Source organism: Thermobia domestica, chromosome 16, assembly GCF_964235325.1.
Source record: "Thermobia domestica chromosome 16, izTheDome1.hap1.1, whole genome shotgun sequence".
In the NCBI taxonomy this organism is placed as follows: domain Eukaryota; kingdom Metazoa; phylum Arthropoda; class Insecta; order Zygentoma; family Lepismatidae; genus Thermobia; species Thermobia domestica.
In genome coordinates this window covers 83559846-83576864 of record NC_137469.1, presented here as the reverse complement: position 1 = coordinate 83576864, position 17019 = coordinate 83559846, and the positions used below count along the sequence as shown (strand labels likewise).

Here is a 17019-nt window from a genome sequence, read left to right as displayed (position 1 = left end):
AAAGACGGGCAAATTGTTTGACAAGTTGTACAGTGGTAAACAAATGTATATCCCTTTTGCCAATAACCAGAAGTAATGGATCAATTCGAGTACTCCCTCTCCAATAATTTGAAATTATTTCCTTTCTGCATCAAGAAAATGTACACTCAGATCGCTCCATTTGGTTAATGTTACATTTTACTTACAGACTATGTGCCTAATTGGTACTGTTTTCGGAAGTAGGTAAAGCTTAAAAATATTTTAATCAGTGCCACAAAGAGACACGTTCATTACCAATCTAATACTTGTAATTTTATAGTCTTCTGGTAAAGTGAAACATTAGACAGATGTAGAGTTTAAAAATAGTTCTTAGTATTTCTTTAATTGACATTGATATAGTACTGTGTGCTTTGTTTCTGTGTTATAAATAATGTAGCAAGTGATATAGTTCTCTCTCGTTGATCTGCTTTTGTAACACTGAATAGCTTCCTTCTTAGAACCTGGCAACGGCTCATCCTCAAATGTAGAGGAGTCGACTTATTTTCTAATGATTGGACTTCAGCGTCCCTTTTAGCACCGAGGCTTTATGAATGGGTTAAAATCGTAAGGTATAAGTGCATAAACCGTGTTTCCAAGGAGAAACTAGTTTAAAGTTGAAAAAAAACTCCAATTAAATTCTAAATTTCACAAATTTAAGAAAACTCCAATTATAATCAATTAGGTTTGTGGCAAATATTATTTTGCTTTAATCTCTGCTACACTAACTTTCTTCTGTGTAATTGTCAATTATGAACTAATCTCAATGTTGACCAAAATGTTAATTATGTCGTCATGATTTTCCCCCACTCATGTGAGATACGGACCTACAGTTCAAGAAGTCCGAACCACAGTAATGCGTTCAAATGTCAAGGTTCTCTCTCCGGGAATCGAACTTGGAACTCCTTGTACTAAAGACGTACCTGCTGGCCACTAGTGCAGCGAGGAGGGCATTATTTACTCTTTTACGTCTCACGATTGTCTTGTAGGCTATAGTAGAATGAACAATAATTAAATTAATGGTGAAAAAACAATACGCAATATTCATGCTCTCACTGGGGTTTGAACTCAATGCTTTAAACCGCTTGACCATACTAGCCAACTGTTCTGATGTTATAGACCTTCATTCCGGTATCCATCTCGATCAACCGTCTATAATACGTAATTTTGTGTTCAGATTAAATATTTGATTAAATGAATTTTCTTTGTCGATTCCTGTATTGTTTTTACAAGCATGAAGTTACAAATCACGTTTGGATTCCATGGCTATAGCAGTATATTTGTTTGATAGGGACAGATGATCTTCATATCATACCCATAGTTTACAGACAGCGTATGTGCATTGTTGTAAATAAGTCGAACATATCGCAAAACAAACGCAACGTGAAGTAGCTTTTATCCTTCTCTGTTGGTCCAGTGGCTGTCGCGCCCACCCTTAGTACATGGGATCTCGGGTTCGATTCCCTGTGGGAGAACATTGAAATTTGAACGAATTACGGTGGATCGGGTTCACCTTAAACTGTAAGTGTACGTTTCATATTCTCGATGCTGAAAAGCACCTCTAAACTTATACAAACAACAATGAAGTAGCATTTACAAAAACATAGCCATAATTTGTTTACATTACGAGAGATGTTTTATGTATAACGTCGCACTAACTAATGTATGGCATTAGTATGGCGGAAGATCATCACCACAGAGACAAAAGTCAGCTAATTGATTCTATATCCTACCAATGCAGGAGTTATTATCCGTCTCTGAGATCAGCTTCATATTACCCCGTAATTTATTTTGATCTATTTAAAAGTCAGTATTCCAGTCTCCTTACATATTCTTTTTATTTGTTTAGTGGCGTATACATATAGTCCTCTCTCGGTACTTTCTCCACATACCCGTTTATAAACATGATAAGTTGCTATATTTAACTAACGCTTTTCTGCGTTGAAGTTAAGTACTTTGGCATTCCTGCATTTGTAATATTGCTTGTGCTATTTTTGTGTTTGTGATATCAGTTTTCTTCAATATATATATATATATATATATATAATATTTGATACTGTTCATAGTTCATATTTTTTCTTCTAGGATGGAGGCATTTTAGTAAACAACCCTACAGCTGTGGCCATTCATGAAGCGAGACTTTTGTGGCCAAATAATCCAGTTCAGTGTGTTGTGTCATTTGGTACTGGAAAATACCATCCTGTGAAGTTGGACCCGGACCAAGTAGCTGCTGATAACCTATCTTGGAAAAATAGGTTTTTTAAGATACTTGATAGTGCTACAGATACAGAAGGTAAATCATTACAATTATTTCTTTGATAGAATATCAGTTATGTTCTAAATTCATTCCGTATTGTAGTATCTCGAAACCAGTTTACTTTCAACTCTATCCATCACGACTCTGGAGCTCACTAAAGAAATAATAAACACTTCTGACCAGAGTATATACACTTGTTTATTAAAAACTAAATTCCAGTGTAACAGTTTCAACAACGTAACGTTGTCTTCATCAGACACCAACTCTGATGTTGGAGTTGGTGTCTGATGAAGACAACGTTACGTTGTTGAAACTGTTACACTGGAATTTAGTTTTTAATAAACAAGTGTATATACTCTGGTCAGAAGTGTTTATTATTTCTTCAGTTTACTTTCTTGTAAAAATAATTGTTCTAGTGCCGTGTACTTTCTTGAAACACGAAAGCAAAATCCAGTGAACTTATATCCCCAACTTTTTTTTTTTTTCGATTGTAATTAAAATGCCATTAAGTAAGTACGAGAATCATGCAGAAGGTAGTACCCGTGTTAGAATTAGAAATAAATAATAGAAAATTCATTAAGGTAAATTTTACATCATGTAGTTTATCCACATGCATCCTGTAGTTTCTCTGCGCAGTTATCCTAGAAATATAGGCACCTACCTTATTTTATGATATGTTGCTGTATTCACGTGCATTTTTGACTTTAATTCATTTAAAAAAATGTACTGTCCGTTTTCATCAACTTTGGAAAGTTTGCTGAAAATGGGAACCAGGTATGGCTGTAAGATGTGTACCCCATAGCATGCTTCTTACAAAGTAGCAATATTGTTTCGTTTGCTTAGGATCACCCACCACGTTTGTACGACTTGGGGTGGAATAAATTATACAGGACGTTTGAAAACAATTTTGACACCTTTTGGGAGGTGATACCTGACATCAAAATAGGACAAAAATTATAGACCAATCTGAGAGCAGAAATCCCTTCTATCTGCTCTGTGATCAGTCGAAAACTTGTCGGAAAAATGCGAAAATAACTTTAACTTGAGAATACAATGTCGAATCGAAGTCACATAAAAATGGACATTCATTATTTTTAGTCGTAGATGTCATTAATGCACAATTGGATATTGTGTAGGACAGCGCAGGGGTGGTCTTAAAGCAGTTAGAAAGTTCCTTGAATATTCTATGAAAGGTAAAGGCAGAAAGAGCAACCCTTCATCATAGGCCATATGAGAAACAAATTTTGGATGAAGATGAGTCTCTACATTTAAGACTAGCAAATACAGAAGAGAATGATTGGAGATAACACCAAGGACTTCGGGAAAGAATTCCCTACACGAGGATATGTAAAAAAAAAGAATATATAGAATTATGGGTGAACCAATGCGTCAATTCATAGGTGTAGTTCGCCGAAAATTTGACGGAATGATACTAGAAAGAACCGTAGTTCGAGAACGAAGTGTCGGATCAAAGTCGGGTAAAAGGGTGTAGCAATTATTTTCATCCCCAGCTTCTAGTTATGAACCAGTGAATGTTGAACGGGCATCGCAAGCGTTAACCTCAAAGAGGAGAAGGAAATTCTTGTTCTTCTTCCAAAGGACCGCCATTGGTGATCATTGCTAAAGAATTGTGAACAGCTTGCTATGCATTAATGATATTCTGCACTGTAACGTTCCGCATCAGCATTAACATCTTCGGGGAAAGTGGTGGTTTTGGGAAACCCGTTCGTTGATCAACGGTTTTGATTGTCGTAACCGATCGACTTTTTCATCAGAAGTGAGCACCCGATGCATAAATCTCCGGTTATTCTATACATTAAACAAAAAAAAAAAAAAAAAAAAAAAAAAAAAAAAAAAAAAAAAAAAAAATCACACCCCAAACCGGGATCCTTATTAGCTGGTGTAATTCATGTGGCATCCTGAAGGTATAACTTCCGCCTTGGCGATTGTCAGAGCCGACAACAGTGGTATGGTAAACGCCTAACTCGTCTGCGATTGCAAGAACAGTTTTCCGAGGGCCTGTTTCCACGGTGGTTCTGAGAGCTTATCAGGAGAATGCTGTCTGTGTCCATAGAGCTCATTTGTCAGTGTTGTCAGCGACATAATTTCAGAAACCAAGGATGTATTGTGCATTCGTTCACCATTCACCACCATAGCAGATGTACGGAATGTTCCAGTTTGAACTCGTAAAGAAAACTGACTAGCAGTTATGTGTTCTCCATAATATAACTGTATGCAGGCTTTTTCAACAACACACTGCTTCCTGAGTTATGGGCATCTTACCTGTTCTCTGAACATTTAAGAAGTGAAATCTGTAGGCATGACCTCGGCCCATCCAGTGGTTGCGTTACATAGGGTGGTGTATCACAAAATACAAACTAGACATTTGTCTCACCAATCCAATACAATGTAAAGTGGAAACTAAACAGGTGTATTCTATATGTTTTGTATGGAATAGAAAACCAAATTACTAAACACCAAAAGCCTAAAATAATACGTAGGCTAAATTAATCTATCTATGAGAATACACAACTACATACAATCCGAGGCAGCAATATGAAGGATAAGACCACAGGGATACATACGGGCCATTAGATACCTGCACAGTCCTGCAATGTACTTCCTGCAACATTTTTACCACTATGTCCTACCACATACATATGCAGTAGTACGTACCTAATCTGGGCGAAGACTGTTCTATGAATTTTCACGTGCCTACTTTCGTGTTGCATACATCGCACATTCACATTTATTTTTCTTCCTTCAGTCTGTTTCGTCAAATAATTTTAAAAAATGAAACAAAATTTACCGCTCTGCGCTTATATCCTTTAGTCAAAATAAGACAAGATTGGTGAAAGTGAATGACCACGAAATAATTAGAATAAAAATATGGGAGAATATGGAAGAGCTCCGAGAAAACCCATAGACAGAATATTGTTCACCACAAATTTCTATGATCGAAGTAGGAAACCCACGGACCAACTTTGACACTTGAACCATCGTACCACCTACCATAATAATTTGTTACATACATACACCATATCGATTTATCACTAATGTCCATCTCCAGTCGTTGTCTCTCTACTTACTCACACTATTAGTAAATATTTTTATTCGAAACACTTCAATGTTAATTGTTTTGGATTTAACCTTGTTAGTAGGAGACCTCATAAATGTCCTCCTTGTCTTTGAGATTAACCCTTGCGCCGCCCCTGTTATACATTTATTGACACATTAGTGGAATCTAGGGATGAAAGTAATTGCGAAGCTTTTTTTACCCGACCTTGATCCAGCACCTTCTTTCTCGACTGCTTTTCAGGCATCGTTCCGTCAAGTTTTTAGCAGGCTACAGCTATGAATTGACTCATTTGTGCACCTATGATGATGTATATTTTTTTCATTCTTTCATGTAAGGAATCATTTCCCACAGTTCTTTAGTGTTACCTCGGTACACCTTCTTCTGAATGTGCCGACTTATTTTATGTGTGAAGACTAATCTGTATCCAGAATTTGGGCCTCATGTAGCCCCTCATGGATGAGTGCTTTTTCTGCCTTTAATGAATACTTTCTGACTTCACTTTTCGTGCAATACCTAAGGAATTTAATAATTTCTGTAGTGTTTCCCTTTCGCCGCCACAGCACATCTAATTGTGCATTGATGACATCTATGACTAAAAATAGTAAATCTCCATTTTTATCAGATTTCTATCTCACATTCCATTCTCGAGTTATTACTGTTTTTCACATTTTTCCAACAAATTTTTGACTGGCTATAGAGCCGATAGGAGGCACTTCCGAACCCTGGTTGGTCTATTCTTTTTGTTTTCTTTTGGTGTCAGGAATCACTCCCCTAAAAGATATTGAGGTTGTTCCCGAACACCCTGTATATATAAAAATGAGTCGTATACCATCCTACCTCCTTCGTGGGAGACAAATACCACATTGGGTTTTCTTGGGATATTTCCATTTCCTGACACTTTCTTCATTCTCACCATTTGATTCATTACCTTCATCAGTCTCCTTTAGATTTGGTGCATTATCGTAGGACATTAAACTAGAAACTTCATTTCATTTCACTATCCCATCTTCCAAGATGACCATTGCCGTATTCATAGGGCTTAAAGCCTGATCTCACTTGCAAACTCCCAGGTTTAAAATGTAGTTGAAAATCTGAGTGACTATTTGGAACGTCGAATGAAACGCAGAAAATGGTTTTGTTTGTGTAATATCCCGCGATTATCCGCCGACGCTAAAGGAGACTCTGATGATCAGATGGATGATAGTGGTGGCATGAAGAAAGTGGAAGCAAACGGGAGAACCCATGCGCACAGTGTTTATCCACCACAAAGCCCATTTGGCGCAAGTTGGGATCGAACCAGGCATTCCATGCTAAGAAGTGAGCGCTCAACCACACATACACCATGGCTCCTAATAGCAGGCGTCCATGTATTTTGCAGAACTACATGAGCGAGTAAATTCATTTTGGTGTAGCATACGTACAATGCCTCGTGGAGTCACTTCGAAGCAGAACGGAGGCCAGAAACGGTGTTACCCGGTATTTAGTTACTTTTAAAGGAGAAAGTTGGGTCGAATTTTTTATTCACTGTACTTATATGTATAAAACAATTTTTGAATAAAGCAAGTTGAAGGAAGCAAGAGGTGTTTTAAGTGCTTCAATGCCGAAGATACATCACTGAAACTTGGCGATAAGATACGTTACGATAAGTGCTTGACTGTGGCAGGATCACATAAACTAGTAGTTCAAGTTACGTTGATGTAAAACTTCCCCTTTCTGTCGTTATTCATTCATAATACTAAAACTGGTACATTTTCTGGATGATGTTACATGGTTTTCTTTTACCTATGATTGTAAAGGTAAATCTTGGTAACGTAGTAAGCTGATCTAGCGTACTGTGAAAGTTCTGTAAACTCTACTGAATGTTACTACTACTTCATACCTTATTTCGTTTCAGGTGTGCACATAATGTTAAGTGATCTTCTACCACGTAATGTCTACTATAGATTCAACCCACATTTAACAGAGAATGTTGTGATGGACGAGATCAGGCCAGAGAAATTCCAGAGTTTGGAGGAGTTAGCTGCGGTATATGTACGAAGGAATGAGGAAAAATTTAGACAATGCGCCGAGGCATTAACACAACAAAAAACGCCAGTGCAGCAAAGCAAAGAATGGCTTCGTCATATGTATTATTCTTTCGGTTGGGTCTAAAGCTAGAATTGTAGATGCTTCAATAAATACATGTACAGTACTTAGAAAGGAAAACAGTTACCATGAAAGTTGTTTGTAAAACAGCCACCATTGATCTTACTGTTGCAAATAATAGATTTTTCGCGTAGCCAGATTTTTCGCGTTGTACTTATTTGAAGCATGTTATTCTTCCCATTTCAGTAAAATATATATAGAAAAGCTTGCCAATTAATGTCTCACTGAGTGGGATTTTGCAGTGGTACATCGATCGCTGTGTGGTCGAATTTCATCATTATGCATGGCATTAGTCCTCGTGTACATCACGTAAATGATAGAATAGCACCATTAATTTATTTAGTTATGAATCCCGCAAGCTATGTTGGTTAATGAAGACTATGATACAAATGGTGAAATAATAAGTAACACAAGGAAAGTTTTGCGCAGTCATTAAATCAGTACAGTACAAAGTCCCAGATATAGTGAATGATGCTGGGATCGGGCATACATGGTTGTTTAATTATGACATGAATGAAATGTTGGGAAATCTAGGTTCAATGCCACGGCAAAATACGAAGACAAGCTTGATGCTTTTGGTATGCATTTATAATAAAGTAGTGGAATGTCGTGTGACGAGTGTTCGGTAAAATCTGAACAATAGATCACATCTACTACTATTAAATTGAAGTAGCTCCCAAGCAACTTCACGATGCTGGCCCAAAATCGAAAATTGTATCAATGGAAGTCGCACCTAGGGCCGCGCACGCTAATCTTCTGGATACACTAGTGCACTAATGAGAATTTTTCTTCGTGCCTCAGTATTCAGTTTTAGTAATATTTGTTTCATAGCCAAAGATTTAAGTCTGAAACTGAAAATCAATAAAAGACTATATATATTCTTCTGGCTCTTGGCTTTCGAGTTATGAGCCATCAAATGTAGAATGTGGACGTATTAAAATTTTCACGAAATAATTTTAATGAAGATTTGATTAAAATCAATGGACGAGACTTTCTTTTCCCAGACAAAGTAGATAAGAATTGAAGATATGGTAGAATTGGTATACAATTACGAGAAAACGTGTAATAAAGTGAATTAAGAATTTGAAAGTACCTTTTTCTACAACAACCATTGTTTTTGGAGGATAATTTGCCAAAAACTATAAGTCAGTGACTCAGAAATGATGGTGAGTTACTAGCGTAGTGCGTGCTTTCTCTATATATGATCAAAGGTTCGATCCCTGGCGAGAGTATATGCGAAGCCAAACTAAATTTAAAGCTTTCATGACTAGATTATTAGTCTTCGTATTTGCTAAGGAAACGTGCAATCTGTTCTAAGTTAGAGTACATGACCGGACTCCGGTAAACTGTTGGGGAGGGGCACAGATCCCATGGAGAAAATGAAAGTTAAACTCCACATAGCTCGTCATACTGAATGAGAAAAAGTTTTTATTTGAATACCAAGGGTAGTTGCATATTTACAGCTGCATTCAAACTTACTGTTTGTATCAGTAATAATTTTGTTTAAATTGAAATTCAGTATTTTTACGGATAAAATCAAGTGGTGATATAACAAGTCCTAGTATGAAAAAAAAAAGCTTGATAATATTTACTTCACCGTATTAGATTTTATCTGGTGAGAAAAGAGAGAGAGAAAAAAAGAAAAGGCTCACTAAGCAAGTGGCAATAAAAAATTAAAATGAAAACTCTCGAGGGTCGACATCAGATGGTGAGCCGTGAGATTCGATTTATCTGTACAAAACGAAGGTGACATCAGTTCACTATTATTTATGGATTTTTGAAATAGTACACGAGGTAACAAATGAGCATGCAGTATATTTCTGTGAGCTGTTCTACAAGCAACTTTTATGTAATTAATACAGAAATCGACTTAAGATAAAATACTTGTTAATAATGGCATCACACACAGAAAACAGTTATATTTGTTGTTAGAGAAACAGACATGGAGACTGAAAGTATGTAGTGGTAACGTGTCGAACTTTGGATATTCACATTATTTCTTGTGCCGAAAACGGTCTGAAGTGTACGCTCCGAAGCCAACCGTGAAGCATTGGAGTAGTTCTGTGACAGTGTACACGGCTATATCGTGGTTTTCTGTAGGGTCGATTGTAGTATTGTGTGGAACAATGACTGCCAAGTCCTAGGAGCAAAATTTAAAAGACCAATTCTTCCCATGGGTCAAAAGGTGTTTCGTGCTAGGAAGGCATCTATGAAGATGATTCGGCTCCCTGTCTCACGACTAGGACGGTCCCAGCATGGTTTACGGAGCAAGAACAAGAACTTTCATACCTCCCGTGTGTTTTACATCTCGGATCTCAACATCATCGAGCCATTATGGTTTATTTTACGAAACAGTGTGCGGTCTCATTTTCCTCTGTCGTCATAATCTGTAAAGGAACTGGAGTGTTTAGTAGAAAGAGTGGTACAGCATTCCATTAACCACGATTAATCATCTGCATCAGTCTTCGTTAGATCCAAACTGTTTTGGCCGGAAAATGTGGTCGTACCCTTATACTAGTGTGCTTTTTACTAGTTTTTTGAGCTATTCACATTATTCTTTCCAACCCCTGTATGCTCTATGTCAGTATTGCTTTGAACGTTATATTCTTCAGTAACTTATTTAAAATTTCTTTTTATTTGTATTTCATCCTTTCTCGTCTGATGAAACTCGAGTAAAAGAGCTTAAATAACACGCAGGTATCTTAACTAATTTTCTACAGTACATCAAACCAAATTTCTTTAAAAATTTTATTGGAAATTAAATAGAAGATTTTACATACCATCTTCAAAGTAATGACTTTACACAGTGACACACTTCTGCCTGCATGCATACTACTTGTCCAAACAGTTCTACAGGCCATATTTCAACGCCACCTTCAGGGGGTGCTTCCCGTGTATGTCTTGATTTCTTCAGCTAAAGCGAAATTCTGACAGCTTCTCTTGGCGATATAGTGTGGTAAAGAATGACCTATTCTGGGGGGATTGATCATGTATGATAGTCTGTGTACCCACCAGCTGCACCGAATTTGAGCTCTGTTTGTAGTTCGGAATCCATGTTAATAGTAGTTTCCATTCTTCATAACCAGGATGTTGACTAAGAACGTAAAACACTCAAACTCAAAAGTAGTAGTAATTGGCAGTTTCGTGATACCAAGTCATAAACTCTGGCAATCATTTATTTCTTGTAATCTTTTTCTTTCTAGATGTTGATTATCTTTAGTGGAATCGCAGCGGCACTCGTGAACTTTGATTCGCGAAATTGCTTCTTCCCGTACGATTTGATGTAGCAGGGCACATGTCTTAAAAAATGGCTTACCGAGCTTGATACAAAATCTGATATTCATTCGCTTTTCATGAATTGCAATCTGACAACACTAGAACTTCGTCACTATTAATGTTGTCTTCACATTCATATCTGAGCTAATTGTCCCGTATACTAATAATTACCACATCAATTGTTAAACACAACACCGTGCCAGCTAAAATTTTGTTCATTTTTGATTATATTAGAAATTCAGAAAGTTGTTCAAGATAAGATCAAATGATATAAAGTACTTACCTGGGTAGAGATGTCCTACCTCCACCATCGATTGTGCTCGATGTGACACTCACGGACTCGGGACGATGGCTTTGCACCGGATTTTTCACTGGAGGATATATAGAGGAACAGCCTTTCAAGTCGCTTTAGAGTGAAATTTCCAGAGAGATTTCCAAAACTACAGAAATCCATAGGTGATGTATCTAGGAACTTGTCAGGAACATACGAGAATGGAATCACCGTGATACCCAATTCAGTCTCTCTCTGTTTGTAGAAGGCCAGTGAAGACGGCAATGTGGCTGGAAGCCTTATTCATATGGATGGAGACGTCATGCTTTCCAGGCCGTACACTCGAGGGATGTGGGGCCACATAGATAACAGTCTATAACATACTCCCTGAAGTGGGCCACATTGACCTTCACATTGAACGGCACCCACACAAGGAGTGCACCCGACTGATCCGATCAACCACTATGAAACCGCGTAGAAAGTTTTCCTTGCATTGGTGGACCCACTGTGATGTGATCACACTGCCCTTGGTTCGGTAGGAAATGGTTGGTGCCTCATTTGTATTGTCCAGTCGCAGCGACCCTTCCAGGGTGACGACCCACTGTCACTTGTCACCTGCGAAGTACCGTTCGTACAGTTTCCTGGCGTTGACGAACCTTTCTTGGATGTGCCGATCTGTCAGACCATGTCTGCGCGGTTTGTCACACCTCCAATCCCAGGTTACGATGAATGATGATGTGGACAGTGCAGATGGAGATGCCGTGTCGTCTGGTTAAAGTCCATTGAGTTGGGGGTTCTCCTTCATCACTTCACAGCGAATGCCACGCACTGTGTCAGCTGGGCACACCGGCTAAGATCGGTTTTGCGTCTTGTTTCTGGGGCGTCCTCGTTCTTCTGGCGGTAATGCGACACGTTGGTTGATTACACGTCGCACGTTGGCTTTACTGATTTCCAAACCAAGCTCCTTACACTCTTTAACTATCGCAAACAGACTCCTGTGCGCCTTGGAAAGTCCACAAATGTAGCTCTTCTAGTAATCTACCATACTTGCAACTATCGCACTCTCCTGCTGACTGTTCATACAGCAGGCCTCGCCTCACTCACAATTCAGGGGTTCAGCCCTGCATGCATTTGACTCACCATGACGCCACAGCAAACTTGTTTCATCATATCTTGAACAGCCTTCTGTAAGACATAACATTATTACGGAAATAGAAATTAGAAGAACTGAATAAGCTTTCGAATACAGGGACGAGAAAAATAAAAGAGAAAATAGATGGTGCAGAAAATATGAGTGCCTTATGTGCGCGTATAGAAATAGGAGGAGAGAAAATAGAACAGGTAACTAGTTTTCGACACCTGGATAGTATTTTTCATGATAATAGGAAGTGCGAACGTGAAATAAAAGCAAGAATAGGAATGGAGAAAGAAGCCTTCAGGAGGAAGAAAAATCTGTTTTGTGGGAACTTGGATAAAGAGGTGAGAAAAAACTCATAAAATGCTTCGTGTGGAGTATTTTATTGTAAAGAGCAGAAAAATGGACATTTCGCAAAAACGACGAAAAACGAGTGAAAGCTTTCGAAATGTGTGTGTGAAGAAGAATGGAGAGAATTAGCTGGGTAGAGCGGAAAACAGTTGAGAGGATGTTAGAAATGGTGGGGGAGAAAAGAACAGGTTTAGGTTTTATTGAGAAGAGGAAGAGAAACTGGTTGGGACATTGGCTAAGAAGGAACTGTATCATGAGGAACGTGCTAGAGGGTATGGTGGCAGGAAAGAGAGGGAGGCGCCAAAGAAGACTATAATTGATGGACGATATCAAAAGCGAAAAATCGTACGTGAAGACGAAGAGGTTAACGGAAGACCGTGGAGGCTTCTCAGTTGCGGTAACTGAACCTGCCAGTAATTGCAGAATACTGACCTAGTTAGGTTATCGAATCACCATGTTCGGATCTCTCATTAAACTGTAGATCCACGTCTCGTATAGCCCTCGGTGGTGAAAGAGACGCTACCCCCTCCCCCCAATTCAAAGCACCAACAAAAGATGAGGACTCAAGAAGCGTACAGAATGACTTCCTCTCCTTACGTATTTAATTTGTGTTTGCGTGATATGGTTTTGTCTTATTTTCAATTTTAGCTCGCTTCGGTAACCCTCTGAGAGTTACATATTTTTGTGATGTCTGTCAATCAAATGACGATTTCTAACACAAGAAATCACGTAATGGAAGTTACCAGAAAGTGATTAAAACAGTAACACGGACACAAAAGTAAATTAAATCTCCCTTGTGACCATATGGTTAGTGTACGCGCCTTCGGGGTAGGAGATCCGTGTTCGGTAAGCTGTAGAATTCATGTCTCATACAGCATTGGTACTGAACGGGACGTTAAATATGAAATGAGTCAATCAACAAAAGTAAACTCTCGTTGACATCTATTACAGAAAGAGGATGACTACAGATTTTCCTCAGTAAGCACTTTTATGTAATACTAGCTGAAATACACATTCTTCGCATGGGTCAGATAAAATATCTACAGTATGTAAACAAACTGGACAACGAAAGGAAAAAAAAAAATGTTATTTTCTACTATTTTAAATATCCCGGTAAACTCCCCCTGAGAAGCGCCTGTGCCCCCAGCTCTATGTATTTAGAAGTCAACGCCTGTGGGAGTATTACCATTCATCTCAGCGACCATGAAAACTATGGATTTGACATTAATATTGGTCATGTCTCGGTAATCCCCCCGCAGGTGACCCCCGGCCCGCATACAATGGTAGCTGAATTTGAAAGTCATCGCTAATGGAAGTGTCACCATTGATCTCAGCGACCGCGAAAACTATGGATTTGACACTAATATCGATCATTTTGGATTATTTTTACATGTCTCGGAATCATCCCCTTCCTGGTGACCCCGGCCTGCAGCCGAATCGGGTAAATTTGGAAGTTAATGCGATCGGATAAATTCATGTGGCCTGATATTAAACTAATTTTTCTTATCGGAAGTTACCCTGACGTTACGATTGAATTATTAAGGAAATGGAAAGGGATCATAGCCTTAACTGGTCTAGAATATTGTACTTGCAGTTCCGCTAAAACCGGTTAGGAAAAGTTTCCACTAAATCATTTCGAGACAAATATGTAGCTAACATTATGAAGGGAATAAGGACAAGGAAGTTAGCTCAAAGTAGGTAAACTACTAGCATATGAAGAATTAGTAAAAAGAATCCAACACAGTGGATTTAATGCAGTGCGAAGAAAATCTGTAAATGTCCTATTTCAGGAGGAAAAATATTCTAAAATGTTCTTGTGATCATGTGTGCAAAGATGTTCGATGCTCGGAATATTGTATTAATTTCCTTGTGTTTTTTCGCTTAGCAATAATAACTGTCGCGTGATAATGTCATTGAAGTGATTAGATGAAAACGTTTGTCTGGTATTGACGAAACTGCTAAGTACTGTCGTTTGTTTCATATATAAGTTCCATTCTCATCTCCCTACGTAGTAATCCACTAATATTGGGGATAAGTACATGGATTGAATTGGTCATACTTTCAGTATGTGTTCTGCTTTCTGTAACACTATTAGTCACTGTCCGATTGTGTGTCTTAATTATTCATAATATTGTGTAAAATAACAGTAATTGATTATAGGTCAACTTTAATAATAAAAGTGTTGTGTATGATGCTATTACAAGTAATTATATACAATTGACTTTGAATTTGGATCATTCATAACTTAAATACTTGCACTTCAAGCTTTCATTTTTGTAACCTTAGTTGTTGCAAGTATTCACTTTACATGTTATGATTAGTGGTAACTCTGTGATATAATAATTTGTACATATTGAATGTATATAAATCGAATCATGTATCGGTTTATTATGTTCTTTATAGTGTAATAACTATTTGTTTCATATGTTACAGATGTTTAAATTGTGAAGTGCATTTGTTTGTTGCATAATGTATTAGGAAATCAATGACGATTCAGTGTAAATTACTTTTGGGTAAGCAGGAAAATTTGAACACAGGACTGATATGAAATCGAACCCTGGTATTGTAGTCTACAGAAAGCTACCAGCAACAGGTCAGCTTTTCTTGGATACTTATTTCTTGAGTTTTAAGTACAAAGAGCTGCTGACATTTATTTTGTATAGGGAATATACTACTAGAATAGAGTTCGATTTTTCTCAGCTAATGATAAGAGTTTACATTTTTAAGAACATTATCCCTTACACATTTGTATTGTGTCAAAAGGAAATAATATAATTTATTTATAAAAATACAAAATTAATGTCCTGTAGTATCAGCATAGGACCTCTTCTGTTGTGTGTATTTGTATGATGAAGCTGTATAGCCTTCAATGTATGAAGCCTTTGTTTCAATTCTCAGCATATTGTCTTGCCTAAAAGAAAATGTTCTGCTGAAATTAAAAGTGACAGCAGTTCCGTGTAGCCCTACGAATGACTTTTGAACTGTAATAATTAATTTTTATCTCATCATTCAGTTCTTTGTGGTGATGGCGCACTCTTGTAGTACAGTTCACATATATATTGGAAAGTTAAGGTTAGGATACCAGGGATTCGTAAATAACGTCGTTGAGAAGGAATTGTATTGTGTAGCGTAGAAGCTACACGGAACTGACACCAAAACATTGCTTGTATATAGTTTAATATACAGCTTTCTGTAACATAACGTTAATATATATCTTACGCGGTAAAATTGCGGAAACATTAGTGACGATAGTTTTGTTATTAATATTTTATGTGGCGACAGTCATGCAATAACCAGAATATAATTAATCGCAGAAAGCGTGAATGTGTCAGAGTAATAGTGCTATGCTTCAAAAATGCGTATTAAAAAAAAAAAAAGTCACTAATATGATCACAAGCAGTGTACAACCAAATGTTGTGCGTTCATTTCTTATTAAAGATTGACCACATCAGCAGCAGTTCAAGCTTACCGTGCGAAATTTATGATAAGGTTTTCAAGTTGAAATAAGAACCCCAAAAAAGAAAGAAAAAAAAATGTGTAATCGTTTGCCGATTTTTGCGCTAGATATATATAAATGGGGCAGCAATACTTGTCAGTATTGAACTTTTTAATTATAACGAGTTTCAAATGAAATTGTCTTTGATATAGTTATTGTTCAACAATATTGTAAGTAGATGATTATTTATTAAAAGTAATACTAATGTAAACGTTCCCGTATGTAATGTACGTTTCATTGTTGCATTGTTTCATATAAGATGAAATCGTAGCTAGTCAAGTTCTGTTATTTTGCAGTTTTTTACAAAATATTTATTGTTAAGCGTATGAAGTTGAATTATTGTAATTGTATATTTACTTATAGTGTTGTCACAAAGTTGATCAAACAAGTGCTTGTAAATAAATGTGTCGTTTTTTTTAATTGTCGTTTTCGTGAGTGATTGCCCATTTGGTAAGATTTTACCTTAGGCGTTCCATTACAACGTTTTATTTTTAACCTTCATTGGTTTTATATCTTCAGATTCAGATCGAGATCCCGGTCACCTATATAGCTGGGTTTTTAAAATAATAATAGCTTTGTAATGTAGTAATTTTAATATAAAAAATTGATAAAAAAACATGGATAATGATAGAAGATGGCGGATGAATTTCCACTGACTTTTTTAAACAATTAATGTTCGTACTATAGGAGATAAATAAATACTCAGTTATTATTAAGGTTAGGCTTACTTAGTTGAAATGTAATGAGTCCGAGTTGAATGCATTTCCTGAAGTACTTATTATGGTTTGCCTTCCGTGAACACCTTGTGTGTACAGGTAAAGTCTAAAGTTACCTTTTGTCCACAGGTTACCACCTGCTATATTTCTACCAGTTCTTTTCCCATAATATAGTTGTAAGATAAATACATATTATAATCTGTCATATGAAGGGTTGATTTGGATAAGTGGTCTTTTAATAAACCTAAAAGTTTATTGGAGTGATTCCTTACACAGCC

General features: G+C 37.2%; 1 protein-coding gene across 3 annotated transcripts in view; it reads left to right on the top strand.

Annotated features, from left to right (window-relative positions):
• LOC145673205 (calcium-independent phospholipase A2-gamma-like) overlaps positions 1-17019 on the top strand; it is a 92071-nt gene that overhangs the window by 57883 nt on the left and 17169 nt on the right. Inside the window, exons 8-9 of one of the 3 annotated variants that reach the window (XM_081742682.1) lie at positions 2101-2308; positions 7246-16445. The exons of the other annotated variants lie outside the window; for them this stretch is intronic. Coding sequence (XP_081598808.1) covers positions 2101-2308; positions 7246-7502 — 465 coding nt within the window. The 3' untranslated portion in view covers positions 7503-16445. Of the gene's footprint in view, positions 1-2100; positions 2309-7245; positions 16446-17019 lie in introns of those variants that run through there. 3 annotated transcript variants of the gene reach the window in all.